Below are 13779 nucleotides of genomic sequence, written 5' to 3'. Positions count from 1 at the left end.
AAAGAAAGAAAGAAAGAAAGAAAGAAAGAAAGAAAGAAAGAAAGAAAGAAAGAAAGAAAGAAAGAAAGAAAGAAAGAAAGAAAGAAAGAAAGAAAGAAAGAAAGAAAGAAAAAGACTTGACCCCCAAATTAAGAATTAACACCAGAATTCCAAAACTTATTATGATTATGTGTCTTTTTATATAATAAACCTGTTATCATCTATAGGAAAATGCATGCATTTATTACAATTGAACTGTTTTTAATTCAATTGTAATAAATGCATGTATTTTCCTACATAACGCTTATTATATATTAACGCATCTCATGACTGGGCCCTTAAATTTGGAATTCTTTAGCCTTCTGGTACGATCACTGGCAACTCTATGGGGAGACAGGCAGCAGTAGGCCTTCCTCCGGAGGGAGGGATGGTGGCGTACCTGGTGCGGTTCGTGTGGAATCAGGAGTCCGTCCGACACTCTGGACCTGTGGCGGGGAGCCTGGAGCAGGAAAGGGCAGAAGCCAGGGAGAAAAGGAAACGGCCCTGGGGGTTACTGGGCTTAATAGAAGCAAACACCATGCCCTGCTTTTTATCTGGAGATTTCAGGGTGGAGCCTGGTGAGGGCAAGGTTTAGGGAGGGTAGGGACCTCAGCACGGTTTAATGCCAGAGTCCACCCCCCACAGTGACCATTTTCTATTGGGGAACGGATCTCTGGGCATTGCAGATCAGTTGCAATTTCAGCAGAGCTCCAGACCCAGCTGGTGGTTAGCAACCCTAAGGGCATTGTGGGGCACAGCAGCTTTTTGTAAACTCTGGGACCAGTGATACGGAAGTGGCTGTCTGGCCGGAAGTAACAAAATAGCTCCAGCCGTCCACGTATTCCCCACTTCTCTTCTGAGGAAAGCCCGATCCCACGGTGATTAAAGGGAACCTCCACTTTCAAGGGCAGTGAACCTCTGAATCCCAGAGCCAGAAAGTGACCTCAGGGGAGGGCCTTGGCCTCTATGCTCTGTGTCTGGCCGTCTAGAGGAATTGGATGGTCCACTGGATGGGACAGGATGCTGGGCTAGATGGACCATTGGTCCGATCCAGCAGGACTCTTCTCATGGTCTTACCTTTGGGAGCGGCGCTGATTGGGCCACTACTCCAGCTGCTCCGCCGGATTTCCTCATAGGTAGGCTCTGCCCCGAGAGATAGAAAACGGGCTTGGATTAAACAAGGGGTGTGTGTGTGGGGGGGGTACCGTTCCGGGTTCAGTGAGGCGCATTGGTGCACTCGACAACGTTCCCACCACGATTCAAAGGCGTGGGGAGGGAATATATATGTGATATTTCTGCTCGGTCAGAACAGCTTTATCAGTGCTGTGGCGAGCCCAAGGTCACCCAGCTGGCTGCATGTGAGGGAGCGGGGAATCAAACCCAGCTCACCAGATTAGAAGTCCGCACTCCTAACCACTACACCAAGCTGGCTCTCCCCACCTCAATATCATGCAGCTGGTGCTCGCATATTTAAACTCAGCCAATAGTCCTCCAACCCACCAGCTTTGTTAGGAGCAACCGTACGGTCAACTTACCGGATTTGACTTGGGCCCTCGGTGGGGGCGGGGGTGGAGGTGCTTGCTGAGTGATTACAGGTGCAGAGGGGTAGGTAAATGTGGGGCTGCCTGGAAAGAAGAAGAGGCTGTTAGAGGAGAGGGGTCAGCCATGGGTCGCTTGCTCTCATTCTGCAAACTCAAGGCTTGGAAGCCGTGTTATTCTGAGATTGTTGCTCTTATCTTTTCCAACAAGGCACGTGGAAGTAATTTAGCAATAGGGTTTCCATTTTCATCCCTTCGCATCATCCGATTCTTCACAGGAGGCTTAAGCCAGCATCGGTTCACCTACAGCAGGAGTCTCCAACCTTTTCTGGCCTGTGGGCCCCTTTGGAATTCGCATACAGGTCAGTGGGCCCAGTCCCAGAGGGAGGTGAGGTGGAGCCAATCATAAGATGGCTGCCACAGGAGGTGGGGCCAACCACAAAATGTCCAGGGGCAGAGGTCATATAGAACTCGAACAGTACCTCTTCAGAGTTTCAGGCAAAAGTTCTTTTTCACAGGATGCCTTTTAATCTGCCCAGCCAATCAGAAGCCTGACGGGGGAAAGCCCCACCTATCTCTGCCCACTTTCTAAATGCACTTTGTAGGCCTCCCACTGGGGACCCCACGTCTAGTAATAAACCTTTCCTTGCCAGGATGACCGCGGGCTTCCGTGGTTTTGAGATAATGCTCAGGTGCAGTTCTGTATTGGTGTATTGCCTACACAGCCTGGCCCCACCACCAGGAGGAGAAATAGGTGCAGTGGCAGCTGGTCAGGGCCGGTGCTGAGTCCCACTCGGCCCGCTGCTGCTGCTACTGCCACCTTAGCTGCCCGCCCCGCAGCTGCCTCCTTCAGGGCTGTTGGCCTTGGGCAGAGCTTGACATGGTGGAGGAAGAATGGGTGCCATGGTGCCTGGCCAGGCCTGGCACTGAGCCGCCAACTTGCTCTGCCGGCAACTTCACTGCCCATGTTCTGAGCCCATTCCTCCTACACCTGCACTTCTGGCAGCGGGGCCAGCCATGGAAGATGGGCAGTGGAGGTGGCAACAGAACGAGTGGGGTTCACGTCAGGCCTGGCCAGCTGCCACCGCTGCCTGACTTCCATGATGTTGGTTTTCTGGCCTCCTGCCAGGGGCAGGAATGTCAGACGTCACATCTGTATTCACTACCGTTTCCCTGACCGCACCAGTAGATGTGTTTCCACCTCAATAAATAGATATATTCATATATCTGATAGCCTGTTTGGTGTATATTGGCAACTCTGGGCTGGAAAATACATGGAGACATTGGGGGTGGAGCTTGGAGTGGGCAGGATTTGGCATGGGGAGGGACCTCAGTGGAGTATAGTGCTAATCAGCCATTTTCTACAGGGGAATTGATCTCTTTAGTCTGGCAATGAATGATCATTTCGGGGAGTTCCCAGGGCTGAATCTGCATGGAGGTTCCCCCCCCCCCCCCGCTTTTAATCCTGCTGAATTCAGATCAATTTGAACCGGAGTCTTTGTGCTCCCCCCCCCCCCGACTTGAAACAGAAACCCATCTGCACGAGGCTGTGTGAGAGGTGGGGAGGGGGCGAGATGAGTGGAGGACTCGAATTAAGGGAACTTCCTCCCTGATATCTCACAGAGACGGAATCTGCGGGGGGGGGGAGCTGAGATGAGCAGGGACGAGACAGCAGCAGCCTCTCACAGAATGAGGCAAATCTCTGCTGCAAGAAGTGTGAATTGTGGAGCACAGTTACATTAAAGTTAAAAATAAATAAATCTTGCAACCAGGAACTAGGAATTCTTTGAACTGGTGCCCAGCTAATCAGGGACAGACTTCCTTGTTACACCGTTGGAGCCACAAGGCAGCAACCAGTTATTTCGGGGAAAGCAGACAGCTGCACTTTTACTCATGCTGATTTTTCAAATATCGAGGGTTAAAAACTACTCCTGGATATTGCGGGGAAAATAGGGTCACTCCAGATCAATCATGCTTGTTGCAGATGAAAAATTTTAATTGCCCAAAATCAAAATGGAAATCACATTCTCTGTAGATGGCAGGGACTGAATCGACCTGGGATTGCAATAAAAGCTCCGTGCAGATTCAGCCCACGTCTCACCTGGGGACTGGCATCCCTAATATTAAGACATCCCTAATATTAAGATTTGGAATTCTTTAACCTTTTTGGTTCTTAACTCTGACCATGATGCCTGGCTGACTCTCTCAAGATGGGGCTTGTGCCTGCGAACTTTTGTCAACGTTTGTGTTATGAACGATTATTGCTGTTGACGAATCATCAAGGAGCGTCTGGGAGGGCTTACTCTGGCGCAGGTACGAGAGGTGAGACAGCAAGATCTCCGCATTGTAGGGTGTGGTGAGTCGGAGGAAGCCCTCTTTCCCCAGCTTGCACAGCTCCTTGCCATCCACGTGCTGGAAGAGGCTGTGATCCACGTCGAGCAGGCTGTACTCCTTCACTGCCCAGTCCAGCCACTGCCGGACGTGCTCGTGGGTCCAGACGCTGGGATCTGGAAGGGGGAAAGATAGGGTGAAGGTGGCAGAGGCCTCCACGCATGCTCAGAGGCTCTGCTGTTTGTGGGAACAAGAGGTGCCAAGGCTCAATTCCTGGCAGCTACAACCACAAACCTAGGTAGGTTTGCCATCTCCGGGTTGGGAAATATCTGCAGGGTAGAGCCTTTGGAGGGTGGCATTTAGAGAGGAGAGCAACCTCAATATGGCACGATGCCCAGTTTCCCAGAGATGCCGTTTTCTCCGGGGGAACTGATCTCTGCCACCTGGAGGTCAGTTGTAATCCCAGGAGACCTCCAGCCGCCACATGGAGACTAAAAGCAAAAAGATGCAGGCAGATCAGCCCTGGCAACCTGACCCTTATAGGTTTCCCGTCCCTTCCCAGTTGGGGGATGATTGTGCTTATGCAGAAGAATCAGGGAAGCATTCTGCGCATGTTTGAAGGACCTCTTTTTTAGGACCTGCCTTGTTTCAGGGCTCTGTGGATGACCCCCAGTGCAGGCCAAGGAAGACCTAGGGGCAGATTCAGGGGTGGAGTGAGGGGGGGTAAAAGCAGCTTGGTAAACCAGCCACCATACGGAGAGCGGTGCTTCGTAAGACAATGCCAGCAAGGGACGAAGGGGGGTACAGATGCTGTTTGTACTGACCTGCTGGGACGATGACCCTTTTCTCCTCGCTGGGGGGGTTCGCTGGGGGGCTGTTGCGATGGTTGTAGCCTCCTGGGTACGAGAGCTGGGAGGGGTCCACAGTGCCTCCTGCTTTGTTCCTGCGGGTTACGCTACAGTCAACAGGCGACTGCCTGGGGGGGAAGGAGGAGAAAGGCGCTCGGTGGATCGGGGCCCTGAGCTCATCCCCCCCCCAAAAAAAACCCGCTCCGTTTATTTATTTAAGACATTTAGATGCTTTTTCTAAGACCTGCTGGAGGTGGTGGACCACAAAAAACATAAAAGTCACAGGACTTTATAACGAATCATGAAAATTAGTGACCATCAAAGATCACCACACGCAAAAAAAACACATTAAAAGCATCAGAAGCACAAAATTAAAAACATATATTCACATCAAAACCCAAATGGAAGATGCACTTTGCATGAAAAGGATTTCAGCAATTTCTAGCAATAATGATCAAAGGGTACAAGGCCAGAAGAGTCCTGCCTGGAGATCTGGAAAAGCTAGAGAGGAGGCTGTGGCTCATGGGCAGAGCATCTGCTTGGCATGCAGAAGGTCCCAGGTTCAATCCCTGGCATCTCCAGTTGGAAGGACTAAGTATTAGGTGATGTGAAGGACTTCCTCCTGAGACCCCAAAGAGCATCTGCCGGTCTTAGACAGTACTAACTTTGAGAGCCAGTCCATCACATCTCTGCCCCTAGGAGCCCACATTTGAGCAGTAAGGGAATCTCTGCCTGGAGACCTAGAAAAGTTGGAGGACTGTGGCTCTGGCAGAGCATTGGTTTGGCATGCAGAAGGTCCCAGGTTCAATCCCTGGCATCTCCAGTTGAAAGGACCAGGTAGTAGGTGATGGGAAAACCTCAGCCTGGGACCCTGGAGAGCCGCTATCAGCGTCTGAGTAGAGGAATCCATTCTCTTTGGACCAACAAGCACAATAGGGTTAAAACCAGTTCTGTGGTTGCATATTGACAGGGGAGGTGAAAATCTGATTTGCTCCTGAACTCAATTTGCTGTCTTGCTTCAACCTGAATTTTGTCCTAAGGCATCTGAAATTCTACATTCTACATTGTGTTTACTTCATTGGGGGCCCTATTTGGCTGGAAAGGCAGCTTATAAGTGTTTCAAATATGCTTCAGTAGCCATCTGCTCTTAAGCTTCAGGTTCCTGAAGAAACTGAGATTTCTGATTCTCTCAAAAGAAAAGACAAGCCGTTTCCCACCCCAGATCCCACTTTTTACAACCCAAAGGAGTCTCAAAGTGCCTTACAATTGCCTTCCCTTCCTCTCCCCACACCTTGTGAAGGAGGTGAGGCTGGGAGAGCTCTGAAAGAACAGCGTCTCACCCAAGATCATGCAGCAACTACAATCAAACCTGCTTCTCCAGATCAGTAGCTGCCATTCTTAACCACTACACCAAACTGGAATTATCTACCGAGAGCATCACCTTTTTGACTGATCCTTTGTCCCTTGGAATAGCAGCCTGCCCAGCAGAAATCTAGCAGGTCAGGCTTTTTCCTGGCATGGCACTAAAATGATGAAGGGAACTATGTGATGGAGTGGAGCAAGGGCAGTGAAAAAAGTTGGCCACCTTAGAAGGGAGAGCAGTTGGGATTGTGAGTTACAGGATTAAAGACTAAAAGAGAGCAGCCATTTTCTGAAAACACAATTTTCACTTCCTGGCACAGCCAGTTATATTTTTCCCGATGGCTCTAATCTAAACTCCCAAATCTGCTGCCATTCCCTTTCACCACAAGGGGGAGCCAACAATACTTCACTTTCCACCCACTGGGAGACCACAGAATGGGTGCGGGCTGCAGACAGGGGCTGTCACCTTCTTTTCTGGCCTGGCGTCTCCTCCTTTAAGGGCACCAGAAATGCAGCATCCAAAGCTTCCATTGCGAGGGAGGTGGCATAGTTTGGAGGTAGAACCTCTGCTAGGCATGCAGAAGGTCCCAGACTCAATCCCTGGCATCTCCAATTAAGGATGAGTTAGCATGAAGCCTGATCTATCATTGGTAGGCAAAAGTGTGCAACTTCAGCTCCCTTACTTTGGCCATATCATGCCATCCATCTCAGTGGAGAAAGCAATTCTGCTAGGGTTGACCAGTGGCAAAAGGAAACCAGCTCGACAAAGAACACGGTGGTTCAATACAATAGAAATGGACACCGGCCAGACCGTTACACAACTAAAAGAAGTGGTGCAAGACTGGGAATTGTGACAACCGTTGAGCCGTAGGATCACCATGAGTCGGACTCGACTGAATGGCTAACATCATCATCAGTAGATGTTCCTCTATGTTCCTGGGTGACAGCAAGTGTATGATTGCGTGTATGTGTGTGTGTGTGTGAGAGAGAGAGCTTCACCTGGTGAATGCTTAATAGCCATATGGGCCAAGGGGCCCTGCTCAGACCCCAAGCCCTCCCTGCTGACCTGCTGGAGCAGTTGACTTGCTCATTTTCCTGCTTCACCACGTGGCCTCTGTGGTTGTTCTGGGTGGCCCACTGAGGATCCTCCAAACCGAGACTTTCTTTGCCCCCGTAGTCGTCCACGGAGGGCAGCTCTGTCTTCAAGAGTTGAGGGGGGCCGAAGGAGGTGTCAAAGATCGACTGGTCTTCGCTCACCACTGACAGTGCCTCCTGCAGGAGGGAAAGCCACAAGACAAGACGTTAGCTTGGGGTGGGGGATTAGAAGACGCCTGCAAAGAACAGCGGAAGGCAGTCAGGAACGAAGCAGGAGGATGGGCGTCTTCTGCTCTTTGTGAAGGTTGTGGCTCAGTGGCAGAGCTTCTGCTTGGCATGCAGAAAGTCCTAGGTGGGATCCCTGGCATCCCCAGTGAAGAAGAAAGACCCCTGCCTGAGATCCTGGAGACCCTCTGGCAGTCAGAGTAGAGAATCCACTGAAAGACCAATGGTCTGATTCCATATACAGCAGCTTCATGTGGACATTGCCCTACTGCTAGATCCCCTGATGGCCCCTGGGTTTTGGCCACTGTGTGAGACAGAGTGTTGGACTGGATGGGCCATTGGCCCGATCCATCATGGCTTCTCTTATGTCCTTAGAGCATCTGCTTGACAAGCAGGCCCCAGGTTCAGTTTTCAGAATATCCAGTTGAAGGTTCCCTTGCGTATGTAAGCAAATTGCAACCAACGTATGGCCCCACAACAAGGGGCTTTCAAGGTATGAGGAGCAGAGGTAGTTTGCCATTGCCTTCCACTGCAAGATCTCACTTGGATGTGGGAGGTGTCTCCCATCCATGTACCAACCCTGCTTAGCTTGGGAGACCTGGCAAGATTGGGCTTGGCTATGGTCTTCCACATCCCAAAGGGTCTTTTAGGTACTGGGAAGGAGCTTTCTCTGACATCCTGGAGAACAGCTGATGGGCAGAGCAGATGGTCTTGAGAAAGATGGTTCTGTGTTCTGACTCCATATGAGCCTTCTTCATCTACTAAGATAATCTGTTCCAGCCTTTCTCAACTTTTTGACCATTGAGAAACTCCTGAAACATTCTTATGGCTTCGAGAAACCCCAGAAGCAGTGCGATTGTGCAGAATATAGTTGGGAAGCACAGCTGTGGACACGCCCACCCAAGGCCCTCCCCTTTCCACCTCCCTCTAGGCCCATCATTGGTCATTTTGGCAGGGGGGGTCAGTATGACCATATATGGTCATATCACCTGATAAATGTTTGACAAAGCTTTAAAAAATACTGAATTAATGAACTCAAACCCATTTGGGAAACCCAGGGCCATCAAGAAACCTCAGGGTTTCACAAAACACTGGTTGAGAAAGCCTGATCTATTCACACACACAAGGATGCTTCAGCAGGTTGCAGCATATTTTCATACCACCCTTCTACCAAAAAGCGAAGACCAATTATACATGATTCTCTAACAACCTTGTGAGGTAGGTTAGGCTGAGAGAGAGAGAGAGAGAGAGAGAGAGAGAGAGAGAGAGAGAGAGAGAGACCTCTTCCGCACAAGGAATTTGCAGTGGCTCAGTAATTGTTTGGTTGCAGGGCTAATTCCCAATTCCTGACAGAATTGGACACGTCCAGGGCTGGCACAATTCTGGCTTTCAGTTGCCCCGTTGCAAGGGAATGCAGAAAAAAAATCAGTGTTCCTTTTTTTGGCCCGGATTCAACAACATGTATGTTGGAGCTGGGCCAACAGGAAGTAGAAAATTTGTGCTATCCTCAGGTGTGGCAGAGTCAGGGGCAAAGTATCTTTATTGGTATGTGCCAGTCAGGCATTATTCCTACCCTCCCCCCGAGCATCACTTCTGTCATCTACCCTCACAAAAAAAAAAGTCCAATTGTGTTACAATGCAATTCCAAAATAACGAAATTGGAACCTGTGCACACACACATTTGGTTTTCTTGGTTTTAGTGAGATAGAGGACAGTCTCTCTCTCTCCCTCTCTCTCTCCCTCTCTCTCTCTCTGAGCCCAGTTTTTAATCCCCTTGTTTGTATTGTAACGTTTTTGCGTTACAATGCAATCCTGGTAATTAAAAAAATATTTCAGACTTGGAGGGTGCTGGAAGGTGATTGTGGAATTCTCGCTACATCACACACAATGACTGACTATTTAAATGGAATGGTGGGAAGATTCCACTTCCTGTCCATCGGCTACCCCACATGGTAGTGAATATTTGGGGTGGACAGAAAGGAAGCGGGCCAAAGGCTCTCATACAGTAGTGGGAAGACTCAGGGTGACTAGCCCCGGGCTCAAAACCAGATGGCATTAGGACATAACATCCTCCATGTAGTAATGGTGAGAGGGAAAGAGAGACTGGTTGGCCCAAGGTCACCCAAGCAAGTCCCTTGGCAGTGTAAACATCTGAACTCGCACCTCTCAGATCTGCATACAATGCTCTAACCCAGGATGCACCAATCTTTTTGAGCCTCTGGGCATCTCTGAAGTTTTAACACAGGGCCACAAAAAGGCCACAAACCCCAAGGGCAGGAAACAAAAGGAGTAATTTTTAAAGATATAGGGGAAATGAGGAGAAAGAATAAACCAACATTATGGTGTCAGCTGCCACCAAAATGACATTTTTTAAAGCCAATCAGATCTCTCATGGCCAAGCAGAAGTCCTGCTGGGCAGGAACCCTAAACTGCCCCACCCACTTCCCCAAAATAGTTGGTGGGGGCCACGTTGGGGACCTCACTATCTATACACCACCCTCCCTATACAGTCTCTAATTCTTGATGAGGCAAATTGAAAGAAGGTCTGAAAGAGAAAGCCAAGTTTGCAGGCACCCTTCTTGAGTTTCTGAAGGGGAAAAAAAGTGATTTCAACGTTAATAGTTCTATTTTTGTTTTTGTTCTCACTGGTTTAAGTGATGGCAAGGTTTAATAATGTAGTCTTTGAAAAGATGACTACTTGGGCTCTTCTAAATATATTATCTTTTATGCCCTATCTTTCTAACATTGACAACTAGAAGGGTATTTACATTACTGTGCTATAATGCTTTCCCTTCAGCATGGGCAGGGGGAAAATATAATAAGCTTCCACCCCAGGAATGTGCTTGCATATGCCAGGAACATGTGATTTTTGATTGCTGTATTTACAACCAATTGCATCAGGAATTGCTGTATTCCATCTTCACTGACTTAAGGGCGACTTCGAGACAAGCCAAATTAAAGGAACTCCTTTCGGATAAAAATAAGAATTTATCGTATATCATTGCCAGATATGCAAGATTAGCAATTAAATGTAGAAGTGCCTGGCTAAATATGTACAAGGGTTAGGATGGATCTATTGAACACAATGAAGTCTTTTGGAACTTTTAACCAATCTTATACTGTGTTTTACTGTTTTGTATTTTGTACTGGCTCAAATGTTATCTGACTACTTGGGCTTTTTAACTGTGTTTGTGATGGTGTATTTCGAGCCTCGGTAGATCAAGGTAGGTGACTGTTTCATCATGCGGGTGCATCTAACACAACTGTATGTTCAGAGACCAAGCATTGGCCCTCTAAGTTCCACATCCACTTCTTCTTTTTAAAGTCTGACTTTGCCCCCGTGTCTTGAACCCAGTGTGCAGACGTTGGGGAAGGGAAGGGAGATGAAAAGCTTTCTTGAAAGCAGATCCTTTAAAAAATAAACACAACCCTTTTCTAAGCCATGAAAGAATTTCAGGTAGGCCGTTTGACAGGATATACGTTTGATAAACCAAAAAGAGAAACCTCTTTTTCTTTTTTCTTTGGTTTTTCAAAGGACAATAACCTGGAGAAATACTATGAACCGTGGACACCTTTCTTGAACTACAGGAAGAAATTTTTTTCCGGACTCTGCAAAATTTTACAAAACATAAAGAAAGTGAAGCGGCAGATAATTCAAATTAATTTTTCTTAGTATAAGAAGAGGGTTTATGTGTCCAGGAGGGTGAGTTGAGCAGGAAGTCAAATTTTAGGTTGTGATGTTTGTGTTATTTTTGTACGTGTCTTGTGTTGTTTTTTTAGTCAGTGGTGATGTTATTTGTAGATGTTTATAAACATAATAAAATGTTTTTTAAAAAGGGGAAAAAAGAAAAGAAAAATCTAAAAGAGATACCAAAACCCAACCTAACCAAAAAAGTTAGGAACCCAAAGGTTGAGAGGCAAAAATATATTTTTTTAATTACAAATATTTATTACATAAAGTGCACTAGTTCAAAATTTTTAAAACATCTACAAATTACATAGTGATCATGATTTAAAAACTTCTCATGTGTAACTACAGACCAGGGGTAGTCAAACTGCGGCCCTCCAGATGTCCATGGACTACAATTCCCAGGAGCCCCCTGCCAGCGAACGCTGGCAGGGGGCTCCTGGGAATTGTAGTCCATGGACATCTGGAGGGCCGCAGTTTGACTACCCCTGCTACAGACCAACACAGAATGGACCAAATGCATTTCGACCCCGAGGGGTCTTCCTCGGGGGTCAAATTATTGTGCGAAATGCTCTCATGTATAAAATCAAAGGGCTTGATGGGTGGCAAAGAAACATCTGTTAGGTGCTGCTCCAACTCGTCTTTCTAATGTGAATGTATCTGATTTGGAGCCCACCTTCTCAAATATGCACTTCCAGCGGCCCCCACTCCCTGCTTTTGGCCCCCTCTCTATCACCAGTACGCTCCCATTCTAAGCCATGAAAGAGTTACAGGTAGGACAGTAAACAGGATCTACATTTGAAAATAAATTGGAGAAGAAAACTCTCCCAGCTCAGAGTAAAGGTGGCAGCTCTAGCCCTCCTCCCCTGCCCCCCTGCCCCCAAGAGGCATGGGGCAGCCCCAGATGTTTCCCTGCTGGCCTTTTTCAAGAAGAAAGGGTAAGAGCAGAGACTGGGCGACTTAGATTAGACGTGTAAAAATAGTTTCGTCCTGGGGAGGGGGGGAGGTCGCTTCCTGCCCGCCGTTGCACAGTCATTGCTCCTGTTTGAGGTTCACATGTGTGCTCTGGGCCCCGACTCTCGCTGGCGGAATGAGAGGCCATGGAGGCATACTTAAATGCAGCAGCTCTGTGTTCAAACTGGGCATAGTGGACAGAGAGCCAGGCTAGGAGCTGGAGAGATGGATTCGTTTCCCTGCCGTGCAGTGGACAGTCGTTGGGTGATCTTGGGGCCAGTCGGGGTGTCTCATCATAGTCTCCCTCACAGGGCAGTTGTGTGGATTGGAGGGGAGAATGAGGGTGTAAACTTAGTTTTAACTGGGGGGCTTAGAGAGCTCCCACTTTGCTGATGGGTGTCCAGATCAGTTCCCCTGAAGAAAGGGCTGCTTTGGAGAGGCAGACTCTTTGGCAGGATACCATGGGGGGGTGGGGGGGGGGTTCCTTTCCTCCACAACCCTCATCCTCCCCAGGCTCCACCTTCCAAATCTTCCTGTGTTTGCCAGCTCAGAGCTGGCAACTCTGTATAAAGCTTCATTGGTGAGAAACACATGGGGTATAGATACAGTTATTTCCCCTCCCTGATGTAAAATGCAAGATTCTCACATTACTGAACCCTGAAGCAGTCTGCACTTCATTTTTCATATCTTCCACATTTAGTGTTTGTGCACAGAGAGCAACCTGTTTTACCCTTTTGATCATGGAGGAGCCCCTGGGATATTTTTCAGGCTTTGGGCAGCCCCGGGACCAGGCCAAAAGTTATGTCAGCTGGCCCTGCCTCCCTGCCACGCCCGAGGAGGAATGAGGGCAAGTGAAAGGAGGTGATTCAAGGCGGGGCTCCAGGCTTCGCCCCTTTCCCAGGTGAGGTAACCATGTGGCAGTGCTGGGCATAGCTTGTGGCGGTGGTGGAAGGCATGCATATTGTCAGAGCCTGGAGGAAAATGTCTCCTCCTTGAAGAGAGGCATCCTTGGAGGTTATTTAGCAGATGGTTTTGTTTAGCTCTGTGCTCTTCAGCTACCTTTTCCCACCTATTAAACCTCCATTAAAGGGACAGGACATCCCTCCCCCCCCCCCCCCAGGCTGCTGGGAACTCTAATATCAGCGCCCAGCCTGTCAGGAATGGGAAGTGTGTAGACCAGGGGTAGTCAAACTGCGGCCCTCCAGATGTCCATGGACTACAATTCCCAGGAGCCCCTGCCAGCATTCGCTGGCAGGGGCTCCTGGGAATTGTAGTCCATGGACATCTGGAGGGCCGCAGTTTGACTACCCCTGGTGTAGAGGCAGGGTGTGTGGGGAGAAGGCAGAGGGGGGGGGGAATGGGAGAATGGACACTGGAATGAGTTAACCAAAAATATATTTCTGTATATGCATTTCTAATAGCTTCTACTCAAGGGTGCAGAAGGAGGCAGTGGATTGCAGTTGACCATTTGGTACTACAACGTGAGGCATGCGTGTGTCTGTGTGCGTGGAGGGAGAGAACCACATTTGAATGCTCGTACCCTTCATAAAAAGATTGCCCTGCAAAAGGAAGAAGAAGAGCTGGTTCTTATAGGCCGCTTTTCTCTACCCGAAGGAGTCTCAAAGCGACTTACATTCGCCTTCCCTTTCCTCTCCCCACAACAGACACCCTGTGAGGGAGGTGAGGTTCAGAGACCCCTGAGATTACTGAAGAAGAAGAG

General features: G+C 48.7%; 2 protein-coding genes across 4 annotated transcripts in view; one reads left to right on the top strand and one right to left on the bottom strand.

Annotated features, from left to right (window-relative positions):
* The window catches only part of LOC143838860 (uncharacterized), a 65633-nt gene that overhangs the window by 9462 nt on the left and 42392 nt on the right, over nucleotides 1–13779 (top strand). The window lies entirely within an intron of this gene.
* The window catches only part of LOC143837309 (retroviral integration site protein Fli-1 homolog), a 43007-nt gene that overhangs the window by 7225 nt on the left and 22003 nt on the right, over nucleotides 1–13779 (bottom strand). For 2 of the 3 annotated variants that reach the window (XM_077336954.1, XM_077336956.1), the window contains exons 2-7: nucleotides 7164–7369; nucleotides 4712–4863; nucleotides 3860–4063; nucleotides 1554–1643; nucleotides 1096–1161; nucleotides 419–478 (exon numbers count right to left, since the gene is read on the bottom strand). In XM_077336954.1, coding sequence (XP_077193069.1) covers nucleotides 419–478; nucleotides 1096–1161; nucleotides 1554–1643; nucleotides 3860–4063; nucleotides 4712–4863; nucleotides 7164–7369 — 778 coding nt within the window. The remainder of the gene's footprint in view (nucleotides 1–418; nucleotides 479–1095; nucleotides 1162–1553; nucleotides 1644–3859; nucleotides 4064–4711; nucleotides 4864–7163; nucleotides 7370–13779) is intronic. The other variant, XM_077336955.1, reaches the window with a different exon arrangement.

This window comes from Paroedura picta, chromosome 5, assembly GCF_049243985.1.
Source record: "Paroedura picta isolate Pp20150507F chromosome 5, Ppicta_v3.0, whole genome shotgun sequence".
NCBI lineage: Eukaryota > Metazoa > Chordata > Lepidosauria > Squamata > Gekkonidae > Paroedura > Paroedura picta.
This window is presented reverse-complemented; position numbering and strand designations above follow the sequence as displayed.